We start from the raw sequence: 14,266 nt of genomic DNA, 5'->3' as shown, positions 1-14,266 counted from the left end.
AGAGCACCCCGGACACTTATGACCAAGGCATAAAAAGAAGCTAACAAAAGTGCATTGAGAATGGTGGTGACTATGTAGAAAAATAAATTCTGAAGCACAAGAGGTCGCTCGTTTTAACAGTACCACAACCAGTCTTCATAGCTCTTCAACATTTTGTTTATCACTTAAAAAAATAGGAGGCCTTATTTTTGGAACAACTCTCATATTATCAGCAATTCTTTATTTAGCAAATAAATAATCATCTATTGATAAATTCATTCTAAATAAATAAAAAAGACAATTGTATATCAAAAAATGTTCAGATTTATTGAGACAAAAAAAAAAAATCATCTATATTTGCCGTGCCATATCCGGTCATATTTCGACAGTTTTGTTCGGCAACCCAAAATATTATTCTTCACACAAAACTGAAATGTGAGTGGATTTATATTTCTCTCTATTTTGCTTTGTTCTTCTTCTCGTTCTTGTTCTAACATTTCTCGACTAACGGCACGAGCTGGAAATGGCAAAAGTCCAGCTATATTGGAAAGAAACCCTTTAACTTCGGCAAATTCACATTTTCCACCAACTTCAACAATCATACGTCCAGCCTTCACAGGGAAAACGTAATGATCAATAGAGCCTTTGCCACCTCCCATGCGATGGCCCTGACCCTTTTTGGTTTGGGGTTTCCATGGAGAATCAATCCGCCACAGAGCAAACATGCGACTTTCATCAAACTTCCTTATAATGCCCAACCGAATCATTTCATAATGACCCCAGCGGAGACGACCACCAGTTAAGGCCTGGAGGAGAGAAAAAGAAAATTATTTTTAAACACTTATTTATTTGGGTATATGCATAAATACAAAAGTGTAAAGCAACAAGACATACCTGGATACCAAACTCACAGTATTGAAGTTTGTTGTGAACCTCCTCTGGTCCTCTCATGTCCATAGGGCGTTTTTGCATTTTCGGTGGGCGCTGATTAGGTGGATATTGTGGAACCCTTTCCAATATTTTTAATCTTCTTCTCTCAGGAAGAATCACATCTGTTACAAAAAAAAATAATCTCTATAATCAATATATCTATAAAAGTGAAATTGTGTGTGTGTACATTTCTCTACCAAACTACTCTATCAATTTTCAGTCTACAGACTCGAGATTTGACATAAGGAGTATTGAGATTTGAGAAAATCTTTTTAATTGGTTTTCAGTCAGAAATTTGGCTGTTAAGAGGTCAAAGTTCAACAATTTGACATTTGAAAACTCTACCAAACTCCTCTGCCATTTGAAATTTTAGATGTAGGTTACTTGGACATAGATCAAACTTTTTAATTTGATTTGAACACAAAACAATAAACGTTAAGGGGTCAAAGTTAAAAAGAATTTGACCTCTGCAGTCTCTACCAAATTACTCAGCCAATTTCTGGTCTAAACATTTAAACTTTACATAAAGGGTATTCAGACATAGGGCAAGCCTTTTTAATCGGTTTGGGTCGAAATTTTGAGCTGCCAAGGGGTCAAAGTTCAAAAGATTTGACTTTTGTGGTGTCAAGCAAACTACTCAGCAAATTTTGGGTCTAAACATTTGAAATTTATACATAACGGGTATTCAGACATGCGACTAGCATTTTAATCGGTTTTGGGGTGAAAATTTGGCTGCCAAAAGGTCAATGTTGAAAGAGTTGACCTTTGCAGATTCCACCAAATTTCTCTGCCAATTTTGGGTCTAAAGACTTAAAATTTTAGATGTAGGTAACTTGGACATGGGTAAAACTTTTTATTTTGATTTGAGACCAAAATAATAAATTGTAATGGTTCAAAATTGGGGTCAAAATTAAAAAATTTGCCTTCTGCGGTCTCTACGAAATTACTCAGACAAATTTTGGTCTAAAGTGTATTTACATGTAGAGCAAGTTATGAACAGTACATAGGGCCGGAGCAAAACCAGGCTGAACTGTTAGTATTTCTATAAAAGTGAAAGTGCGTGTGTGTATATTTTCCTACCAAACTACTCTATCAATTTTCAGTCAACAGGCTCAAGATTTGATATAAGGGCTATTGAGATTTGGGAAAATCTTTTTAATCAGTTTTCGGACAGAAATTTGACTGTCAAGGAGTCAAAGTTCAACGATTTGACCTTTGAAAACTCTGCCAATTTTTGGTCTGAGACCTTTAAATTTTAGATGTAGGTTACTTGGACATGGATCAAAATTTCTGATTTGATTTGAGCCCAAAACAATAAATGTTAAGGGGTTGAAATTGGGGTCAAAGTTTTAAAAATTTGCCTTTGCAGTCTCTACCAAATTACTCAGCCAATTTTTGGTCTAAACATTTGAAATTTTACATAAAGTGCATTCAGACATAAGGCAAGCTTTTTAATCGGTTTTTGGCTGAAAATTTGGCTGCCAAGGGGTCAAAATTCAAAAGATTTGACCTTTGCGGTCTCTAGCAAACTATTCAGCCACTTTTAAGTCTAAACATTTGAAATTTTACAGGAAGGGTATTCACACATGCAGCAAGCTTTTTAATCAGTTTTTGGGCGAAAATCGTGCTGCAAAGAGATCAGAGTTGAAATGGTTAACCTTTGCAGACTATCAAACTACTCCACTAATTTTGGGTCTAAACACTTGAAATTTTAGATGTAGGTTACCTGGACATGAGCCAAACTATGCACATAAAGTTATGAACAGTACAAAGCCGAGCTTAACTGCTAGTGAGAAAACAAAAATATACTTGTGCAGTTTACAGACAATGCTGAAATAATATTTAGAAAGCCATTTTTAACATAGGCAGAGAAGGTAATTATTTCGTACTTTCATCTAACAATTTTAATAATCAAAAGATACCGTTTATCAATTGTTGGCTGCTGCGATTTAATTGGCTGAACCTTTTGACACCTAATAACGTTTACGTAAGATGCCCAGAATATATCGATAATAACATGGTCTGCATAAGAACCCCCCCCACACACACACACACAGACCAAAAATCATAAAAGATATACAATATATAAAAAGAGTAAAAAATGAAAACAATGTTATTATTTACTAGCTGTACCCTGGCACGCGTTGTTGTGGCTCGAGTTGGTCTAATGGAAGAATCCCCATCCCCGCTGTTTTAGCACCCCGAAATCTACCCAGCAAATATGTTGTTATATACGAACGTGAGACGGACGTTTCCAACCCAAAAAAAGTAGGAAAAAAAGGAATAATAATAATAAAAAAAAAAAAATGGGTTTCTAGTGCCGCCTCTAAGGGAAAACTTGTAAAAAAAAAAAAAAAAAAAAAAAAAAGAAATTAAAAAAGAAATAAACAATGAAAATCGGGAGAAAGGCATCGAACAAAGCGAAATGTAACGGAAATGATGTATGATATGTTTTTATTAAAAAAAAAAAAGAAAGAGAAAAAAAAATAAGAGATTGGAAAGACAAAGTGCAAATAAACGGAAGAAGAAGGAATGAATGCATATAATTTATTTATTTTTTTCTTAGTGTTAAAAAAATCTGGCTGTATTACAAAGAAAGAAACGATGTTAAACTTGCCGAAGGAAGAGGAAAAACAGAAAGAGAGAAGAAATAAATAAACAAAATGCAAAGTTCGTAGAAACAGAAACAGAGGAAAGTTTATAAAAATAAAAATAAATAATTAAAAATGAAAAGAAACGATGGTGAACTTGCCGAAAAAAGAGGAACCACGGAAAGAGAGAAGAAATAAATTTGAGAAAGGGAAAGATCGGGAAAACGAAAAACAGAGGGAAGATACATGGACATCCCCCCCACCCCAAAAAAAAGAAAAGCAAAGAAAACGATGTTGTAATTGCTGAAGAATGCGAAATAAAACGGAATTGAAGTATCAGAAGTTTTAATGCACTGTAAGAAAATGTAAAGTTTTTTGGTTTGTGTTTGTTTTTAACCAACTTAAAAGTTAGCATGGTGTGTTTCACCTAAATTGCAGTCCAGTTTTTATGAAAACCTAAACTGGCGTTCATCCTTATTTGTCACAGACGGTGTAAATGAGTGACAGTGGAAGTATGAATTTTTTAGAGAGATATGACTTTACTACTTCCATTGATCATAACCGGTTTTGGCGGTGAACTCCGATCTGCAATTTAGTAGATAGCTAATATGCCTATAACACACCTCAGATATCATGATGCAGTTTGTGCATAGTACATCTGCATAAAATGTCTAGATTCTTAATCCTATTAAGGTCAAAGTCAGACAGGGAAAAAAATGAGTTCATTTTATTTATATAGAGAAGATAACTGATAACAATTAAAGAAATAAAGTAAAAAGTTTTATTATCCTTTCTATAATAAAATTTGTGCAATCACTTCATGTGTCATTCTCACCTCATTTTTTTTTCTTTACTATTAATCAAATATTTATTGAAATTTAAAGTCAATAGCATGAAAATAAAAATTTTTTAGAATCCTATTTAAAATAAAAATCTAATTATGAAGTTAAATCCATTAGAATGCATGGCACTTATGCCATAGTGTGAAGGTACAACTTTTTTGGTTTTCAGTTTGGACATTTGGAAAGTGCATAGCAGGGGCAGACAAATGCAATTTCAGGACCAAATCGAAAATCTCACAATAATAAATGCACATTCTTTTTGTTTTGTTTTTTTTTTAAATAGATTTTAAGAAAATTATAAAACAAAACAGTTTTTTTTTAGCACAAATTAGAGATTTTTATAATTTTTTTTTTGTAAAAAAGCCAAAATTCTGGAAGTTTCAAATCCAGAGTTTTTTTTTCTGTTGAGAAAGTTTTGTTTACATATTTACTGAATTAAAATAAATATAAGAAACTTTTAACACAAAAATGAGTTTTCTGCATCTGATGTATGCTTGCCTGCTCCTGATATGCACTCTCCAAATGTCCTAACTGAAAACCAAAAAAGCTTTACTGTTGCACAAGTGCCATGCATTTTCATTTTTTTCATAAATAAGTATATCGTTTTAATCTTGTTAATAATTGAAAAAAAAAAACAAAAAAAAACATTTGTGACCTTTTGAAATTTGAAAGAAATTTGGTTATTGTCCAACACATGCCATCATCATGTAAAACAGACATTAAACCGATGATGATGATGATGATGATGATAATGGAAGTGTTTAAACTTTAAAATAAAAAATAATTTTACGCTTTAAAATTCTTAGCAAATTCTCACTAAATTGAAAATTTTTTTTATGCTAATTTACATTCAATAACTTCTAAAATAAAGATTAATACCATAACAAATAAAGAAAATTATAATTTGAGGTTCTTGTCCAGAATTCCCCCGAATATTAAAAAAATTTTTTAACAAAAAGCAAAACAAAAATACTCCCAGGCAACACCTGCTAAATACAGAGATTAAGGATGCTAGATAACAAACATAAAATCTGATGAAAGCAACATACCACTGTAATCTGGAGGCGGTGAAAAATCTTTCAACGTGGCCACAGGTGTGTACAACAAAACTGAAAAGAATAAAACAAAAATTACATCAGTTTAATAATTCTACACAAAATTTTATCAAACTAAAAGTAGTTATCCTTGATACAACCCGGAGGAAAATATTTCATGACTATTTCCCTTCTTGAAGCTATTTTGTGCTACGACTTATAGCAAAAAAAAAAAAACGAGACACAAACGACATGATGTACATAGTTTGAATGGCAAAGACAAAAACAATTCTTTATATATAGTAGCAGACGGTATTCTTGCGTTGCATGCAACTAAATAATGAACCTTGTTTATTCCCGATCCTCTAAGTTACCAGTTTCATTTTTCAATTTCTGTAATTTTTTATTTTAATTGGATTAGCGAAAATAGCTTTAAAATTATAAGTTTTTAAAAAAAATATTTTTACAAAGGAGTCACCACTTATCAAGGCTCAATGGCTACTCGAGGATAAGAGTTAATGAGTATACGGTAGTCAATAGTGTAGTACAACATGAGTTTACAGTTCGTTAGGATTCACTTGTGTTATATGGGAATAACCTGGATTTTTTTTTTTTTTTTTTTTTTTACACGGTGGTCATCACTTATCAAGGCCCGGAAGCCACTCAGGGATAAGAGTTATTGCAAGTACAGTACGTTAGTGTGGAGATTTGATGAAGTGTTTACTTAAGGGGGCGGTTCATTAGGAATTTGTTAACGTTGGACTTGAAGACATCCAAGTTGTAGTCAGGTGGGAGGCAGGCAGACGGAACAGGCGTGCAGTTCTAAGAAAGAAGCTTTGTTCATGGAATCCACGTTTTGATTTAGGCACAGATAAAGAGTGGGGGAAATTTTTCACAGTGGATTCAGCTAGATGGGTGTTTTTCATGAAAGATTGGCGAGGGGGGACCAGAGATTGGAGTTCAGACGAGCACCTGCCATGGAAATAACGATAAAACAAGGATAGGCTTGGAATGTCTCTTCTGTGGGAAAGAGGTTGCAGGGTAGAGAAAAGGGCATCCCCCACTAAGCCACGAAGTCTATTTTGTACTCTGTCAAGGCAGGATAGGCTGTTTTTAGCAGCTCCTGCCCAGATATAGCAGCAGTATTCCATCCTTGCACGTACTTGGCTTTTATATAGATAGAGAATTGCATCAGCAGTGAAATATCTTCTGGAGCGGTAGAAGGATCCCACCATCTTTCCAGCGACCTTGGCAACAGACTTGATGTACGTGTTCCATTTCAGATCAGGAGTAAAGGTCAAACCCAGAAGCTTGTCAAAACATGGGGCTTCTCCTAGACGAGAGCCATCCATTTCAATTGATGCCAGATCGGGATCAGAGCGTTGGTGATGTAAGGATAGGAGTTTGGTTTTAGATGCATTAAAGGTAACCAGCCACGTCTTCCCCCACTGAACCACGCGCTCGAGATCAGAGGAGAGAGAATCAGAGAGAACTTTGTCATTTACAGCCTTTGATGTGTTGCCGTAGATGGTCGTGTCATCAGCATAGATGTCAACGAATGATTTAAGTATGTGTTTAGGGAGGTCATTGATGTAGATCAGGAAGAGAGTTGGGCCCAGGATTGACCCTTGAGGGACTCCAGCATTAATATTGCAGGCCTCTGATTTTTGTCCATCGACCACTACTCTTATGAGCCTATTGGAGAGAAATGATTTAATGATTGAGAAAATATTTCCAGTTATACCGTAGCTGGAAATCTTGTGAAGTAGACCCTTATGCCATACCTTGTCGAAGGCCTTTGATATGTCAAGAGTAATTGCCCTAGAAAGGAAGCCTTTGTCAAGAGATTCACTAATCCTGTGAGATATAACCGTTAGCACATCTGCGGTAGATCTTGCAGAACGGAAACCATATTGTGGGTCACTAAGAAGGTTGTTTCTACTGATAGAGTCTGGATAGAGTCGAATGGAATTTTGATAGCATGTGATACAAGTTTAGAGGGACTATGATGCACAAGTTGGATTAACTTTGTTATTGGTACAGGTTGGGGGCACTGGGCACATGACTGAAATATTACTAGTGGGCTATGTGGGTTTAGGCAATGTAATTAGAATGGAATTGAATAAGATTGTAAATTTTAACCTTTTCAAACAATGGTAATTTCCGAGTGTGATCCTCCTGAACGTGTCAAAATGACTGAATTGATATTATGGGAAATCAGAGTTCTTGTCCAGAATTCCCTGTATATTAAAAAAGCAAAAACCAATTAGGGTATAAAAACCCCAACCGACAAAGGAAACAAAATGGACAGCTTTCAATCAACATCAGTTTTACCTTGACCTTTACACATGCCATTCTTTAAAACAAACATAGACGAGTTATTTGTTTTTTTGCCAGCAAGATTTTTTTTTTTAATGTAGAGTTTTTTTTTCAATACAAAACATTTTAATAAACAAATAAGGAGATAATTATTTTACATTTTGATAGTTATTTTTTGGAAGGCATTTGGATTTTTAAATAAGAAAAACCAGGGATTTTTTTTTTTCATCAGCAGATCGATATAGGGAAAATGATATTTTAAGAAAAACAGTGAGGAAATAAAAATATTTATTTTTGAATATAGGGTACAAAACTTTGGGGGTAGGGGACAGTACTTTCCCAACATTAGAATTCAGATTTTAACAAGCTAATCTTTCTGTCAGTGAAGAAGAAATCTTTCTAGACCAAGACAATTTTTATGCACGATAAAATCACATCTAAAATACATAGCTTTATTTATTAAACTTTTCTTGTGTCATTTTGTCAATACTTTTCCTGTGTTTTGAGAAATCCTTTCAGACTGAGGCTATTTTAATTTTTGTTCCAATTGTCACATTTTTAGGATGAACAAGATTTTCCCCATATTAAAAAAAGATCTCAGAAATTTATAAACTAATTCATTCTTAATTAAAAAATAAATAAAAGCTTTTATTCTCTTCATCAGAGCAGATTGAATAGAAAGTCGGTTTTTAAATGTAGAGCAAATCTAGCTCCCATAAAAAAGGCACTCTGTACGAAGATTAAAATCACCTCAATCAAGAAGGACTTCTGCGTCACTGACCAAGAAGAGGAAAAATGAAATGTAGTATCACAACAGATACGACACTTTACTCTTAGCCAAAAAGGTCATGAAAAATATTTTGTGTAGTTTTTAATAAAATTCAATATTGATTTAATTATTTTTTAAAACATTAACTTTAGCGACAATAAATTATTTTTTCAAATAATAAATTTTAATTTAATTGCCACATGATTAATTTAAATAATGAAAAATTCCAAAATCAAAGAAACCAAAATTTTATGAGGTATTAAACAAAAATTTAATCTAAAAAAAATTTAATCTAAAAAATACTATAATAAATGGATAAAACCATTTTCAAAGATGTGTGTCTGTTGATTTCGAGAGACACTGTATCCATAATTGAATGGACGAAACAGCATTGTTACTTGCAAAATGAATTGGGAGTGCTATAATGTCTGCATGGCTTGGATGAAACATTTAGTGACCCTGGATAAATATTTCAAAATGTCAAAATAAGAATTGTCAGAAATATAACAACAGAACATCTATACGAAATGCCAGTCAGTTTTTATTTAAAAATTAAAATGTCTATCAAAAAAATTATACAACTATTAAATTGTAAAATAATTATCCTTCCTTTGTTTATTAAAAAGTTTTGTTTAAATAGTTTTATTTACAAGTTTTGTATTAAAAATTAAAAAATAAATCTTGTTGGCCAAAAAATCTTATTCTATGTTTGTTTACAGAATGCTGTGTGCAAAGGTCAAGGTAAAAATGGTGTTAACCAAAATCTGTTCCACGTTTCCCTAGTCGGCTGGGGTCTTTATATCCTGCTTGATCCAAAACAATTTTTTTTTTTTTAAAATCTGTATGATGTATGTACCCATAACCAAACAAAAATATTATATTCTAAAATAAAAAAAGCACATAAATTGATTGAGTAGCTTAATTGTTTAAATAAGAAAATCAAATTTTATGAATATCTGAGAAGTGAGCGTCTCACCTGTCATTTGGAAAAATATCTCAACAAACAAAGGCAGATAACTCAAGAATACTTCATACTTACTAAATTTATGTTGTAATGCTTACATGTTCGCATTAATCACTTTAAATTATTTTCTTCATAAAAATAAAACTACTTGATCAATTTACATGATTTTTGGAATATGATATTTTTGTTTAGCTACAGGTACATACAACATAAATTTTTTTCTTTATTTTTATATAGGGGAATTCTAGACAAGTACCGTTTTTCTGGTGATGGAAAAAAGCATCTTTAACACCTAACTGTTGCCTCAAAGGATGTTATATCGTATGAAAAGCCCTGACTTTACATTTGTATATGGTGTCGTGAATGGGATGAGAATATTAACCATGCTTTCTTTCATTGCAGCATCATTTAACCATTGTAGGAGTTGGTTGAACATTTACATGGTCCGCAGGTTAAACAGACAATTCTTTGTCCAGGAAGCGGTATCTGTCTGTAACAACTGAACTTCAACATTGGATAAGGCCAAACATTGTGATTATTACACAGCACCCAGAACTATGGGATGTGTGAGATAGCCTATTTTGCAGTTGCAACAACCTCTCTATAGTGAGTAACTATCCATGCGTAGCAAACAGTCACATCCTTCAAAATAGAACCCTGTTCATATGAATGGGTATGGATAGAACATGGACGATCTAGAGAAGTAAACCTCAAAAAACAATTGTGTTATTCTCATGGGTAGCAGTAGTTCTTGCGGTGGCCAACAAAAGCGTGGTAGCAGATCAGAGAACAAAGTGATCATATTCTTGACAGTGGACAAACATAGTGCACGAGTTAGCAGAGAGCTACGGAGTATAAAATACTTGTCTCATCATCTTCATCCAACTCATTGAAAAACTTCTTTCTCGAACAACTGACTCCCTAATTTCAATCTACAGCAAGAGGGCAATCTGTTAGAATACAAATCTGATATGGACAGAACCACACACCAGATAAAAGATGGAGAGAGCCTCACACCAGATGAAAGTATCAACAAACTCATGGATATATTTGCTGCTAAAGACGTTGTTACAGCATCCAGAAAATGTTGTAAAGGGAAAAGAAAGGAGAAAGGCAGGGGTAATAGAAGATGAGGACAGGATACAGAATCACCACTGTCATCAAGAACCTCATTGTTAACATCTATAGATACTAACACTGAGGAATGTTGCAGAGTTGGTAGAAAGGATGGCATTAACTGGGTTAAGTGTGACATCTGTCATTCCTGGTATCACCAGCATCAACATTTCATTTAAAGACCTCCAACATGAGGAATGGTTGTGTGATTATTGCACACAGTATTCCTGGTACTTAATGCTCCAAGAGATGCTGTCTATTGTTCTAGGTGACTGGAATTCTTGGAAAGTTAACCTAAGTTTAAAAAATAATCAAAAAAATATATATTCTTTTCTGATGGATACTAATCAATTGTTGTTTGTTCAAACGACATATCACAAATGCATTTTGCTCAAGATAGTCAAAAAACTTTGAAAATTTTCATGAAGATGAAACACTGAGTCAGTAAAAAAAAAAGGTGGGGTCTAATGCTGTATTAGTTTACACAATTCATGCATACAAATTCACACACTATTCAAACACTCATAAAGACTGCATACACACGCACACACACATTTACAATATAGACACTTTTAGCATTGGTGTCTTCATGCAAACATTCGGCAAACACAAGGACTTTTATTTTTTCTAACAAACAATTACTCAAACTATTTTTCAAACAAATAAAATATAGATTAAAATAAAGTTCCATCCGTGTTTTTTCTACATTTATGTCCCCTGATATTTGTGCTTCACGATGAATGCCCTGGAAAAGTCACTTCTAATTAATGTTTGCCAGTTTTAAAAAATGCAAACTAACTTGACTGCTTTTCAACTTTTCAGGATAACAGAATATTTTAAAACTGGTAAACATTAATCAGAAGTGACTTTCCAAGGCATTCATCATCACACACAAATTTTAGTCAACAAATACAGACAGAACTTGATTTTAACCCAAAATATATGTAAATACAAATATGTTTTGTTCATTAACTATGTTGTTCTCTCTCTTTTATTCGTAACATCCTGTTGGTGACTATAGCACTTACTAAATGATGCACCATTTTTAATCATTCAAAACAATTATTTTTCCCTGTATTATTATTCTGAGTGTTATTTTCATAATGTTTCGGATGATTTAATCCCTGACTTTCATAAGATGTATCTTCGAATTCGGGAATCTTTCTGTCGAACTTGGGGCGCTGTACGTCATGATTGGATAGAAGCCTTGTGAGAAAAATAAGTTAAACAACTCCCTTGACCTGAGAATGTTGAAGGTCAGATTCTCTTTTGAGTTTGCAAGACTTGCTGACGTTTTGGCTCTAGCTTATACCTGCTGCTGGCTGGAAGTGATTTGCATAGGTGACAGTTGTTATTTAATAGTGTTGCTTCCTTCCAACCAGGGGGTTTTGCAGCGGTCTCTTCCAGTAGCAGTCTTTGAGTTGAGTTGGTCCATCTGGGGGCGTCTTGTCTACCTGAAAATACCTTGGTGTACTTCTGTTACCTACACACCAAACTATTGGGGGGGGGGCAAGGTGCTCCTTCAGTGGCTTACTTCTGGAACTCTTTGAAAAGTTCTGATGACGGTTACTTCTCGAGAACCTTCTTATTTGTTATCTGCATTAGAGTTCGGACTCACAGGTTTATGATTTATAGTCTTGTGTTTTGTTGACTCCTGACAGAGCAATTTAAGAATATTTTGCAACCTTAACACCAGACCCAACTCTGATTTATTGATTATTTTGATGTCGGAGAAATTTTCGACAGCCTTTCACAATCATATTCTTAGCGTCACCTGCACAAAGGATTGAACCTGCAATCTCCAATAGTGTCACTTAAAACTGAATTTTATTTAGTACTTTATCCGTTATGCCACAGGGCAATTATAGTATGAATTTTGAGAGCCTTAATCCTAGTTTTATTTTTATTTTTTATTTAAATCAAAAACGAAGAAACAAATATTTTCCCCATTTTCCAACTTATAACATTATTTCAGTGTGAGTCATGGTCAATGTGCTCCATTACGCCAACTGAAGACGCCTCAATATTTTCTAAAAAAAAATGACGACTTTTATAGGTTTTCGGGTATGCTGAAAACACATATCGCAGGGAAAATTAGAGCAGACTAATAGTTTTCGAGATATAAATACCTGTATTATGCAATGTAATTTCTAATAGTTTAAATTGGCCGCCATCTTTGTTGTTTCCATGAAATGGTTTAGTAAAAAAAAAAAAAAAAAATGACTTTTAAAGGTTTTCGGGTATGCTGAAAACAAATATCAAATGAATGGTGTACAAATATCAAATGAAGGCATGCGCAGACGAATTGTGAAGTCTACGAAATGCAAACACTTATTCAACGTCATTTCTAGCTAATTCTACCAAAAAAATTCAAGAAAATTCGATCAATGTGCACTGGTTGTCCAACCTGTTTATTCCGGAAGACATTCTTACCATGGGGAGGTTGAGGGTTTGTATTACTGTACACAGACTCGAAAAAGTTGTCAAAAAACAAATATATAACAAATAAATGTTATCAAAGGCAAGATAAGTTACTTTTCTGTCAAACTGGATATATTTTTTGTGTTTTTATTCAATGTAACATATTTATTCAGCTCGAAAACATACAGTGTTTACCGATGTATTCGAAAATTCAAGATGGCGTCTCACACCCTCTTTAACACCGTAAGTTTGGAAAAAGGTGTTATAAATAAAAAAACTATACAAAATACTATTAAAAACCCGCCGAATATATGTCAACCTATGTCACGGTAACATATATTGAGCGATTTTTTAACAGTATTTTATCCGGTTTTTTATTTATAACATCTTTTCCCAAACTTCCCGTGTTAAAGAGAGAATCAGACGCCATCTTGAATGTTCCAATACATCGGTAAACACTGTATGGTTTTCGAGCTGAATAAACATGTTACATTGAATAAAAACACGAAAAATATCTCCAGTTTGGTAGAAAAGTAACTTATCTTGCCTTTGATAACATTCATTTGTTATATAGTTGTTTTTTGACAACTTTTTCGAATCTATGTGTACAGTAATACAAACCCAAAAATATATATATATAACAAATAAATGTTTCTGCCTAACTGGGTAAGTTTTTAGTGTTATTATTTAATGTAAAATGCTTATTCGATTCGAAAACACTGTTGATCGGTATATTTGAAAAAGACAAATGGCGGCGACGGCGAGGTCTCTGTTGAATACGTTAAGTTTAGGAAAATGAGTTCAAACTAAAATATTATACAAAATACCGTTAGAACCCCACTCAAAACTTAAATGAAGTAAGCAAACTTTTAGTACCTATTTACAATGCCTCCCCACGGGACAGAGTTAGACACCAAGGTCGTTTTTTAACGTGGAGAAAAGCAAACTTTTAGTATCAAACAAAAATAAAACGAGTAAATGACCGTCAATATGAAACGTGACCTTCGTTTTATAAAACAAAAACAAACGATTTTAAAATGATGAACTAACCCTTTTTCGGTAACAAACATCTTTCTTGACTAACAATAAGACTTCTGGAAAGAGTAGACAGAGTTCGAGACATCGTTGTTGTTTGTAGTTTGTTTAAAATAACAAACAAATAGTGATTTCTAAAATCTACAAGACGAGAAAGGTATGTGTTTTTAAGTCTCCATATTGAACTATCGCGACGCCTACTGGAAAAGTAAAGAATTAAAGAGAAGACAACTCTTGATCTTAACAAACGCTCGCTGTGCTACTGC

General features: G+C 33.5%; 1 protein-coding gene across 1 annotated transcript; it reads right to left on the bottom strand.

The window, feature by feature from the left end:
* Positions 1-283: 283 nt before the first annotated feature.
* On the bottom strand, positions 284-14,214 carry LOC145292011 (large ribosomal subunit protein uL16m-like). Its single transcript, XM_080138004.1, has 4 exons — positions 14,016-14,214; positions 5,392-5,451; positions 874-1,031; positions 284-785 (listed from the first exon to the last, which is right to left on the bottom strand). The coding sequence occupies exons 1-4, from the start codon at positions 14,086-14,088 to the stop codon at positions 327-329; spliced, it is 750 nt and encodes a 249-aa protein (XP_079994130.1). The 5' UTR covers positions 14,089-14,214; the 3' UTR covers positions 284-326.
* Positions 14,215-14,266: the final 52 nt, after the last annotated feature.

The sequence above is a fragment of the Euprymna scolopes genome, chromosome 2 (genome assembly GCF_053919585.1).
Source record: "Euprymna scolopes isolate OS-2025 chromosome 2, ASM5391958v1, whole genome shotgun sequence".
NCBI classification, from domain to species: domain Eukaryota; kingdom Metazoa; phylum Mollusca; class Cephalopoda; order Sepiida; family Sepiolidae; genus Euprymna; species Euprymna scolopes.
The sequence above is the reverse complement of the archived record's forward strand: the minus strand, read 5'-3'. Positions and strand labels throughout refer to the sequence as shown.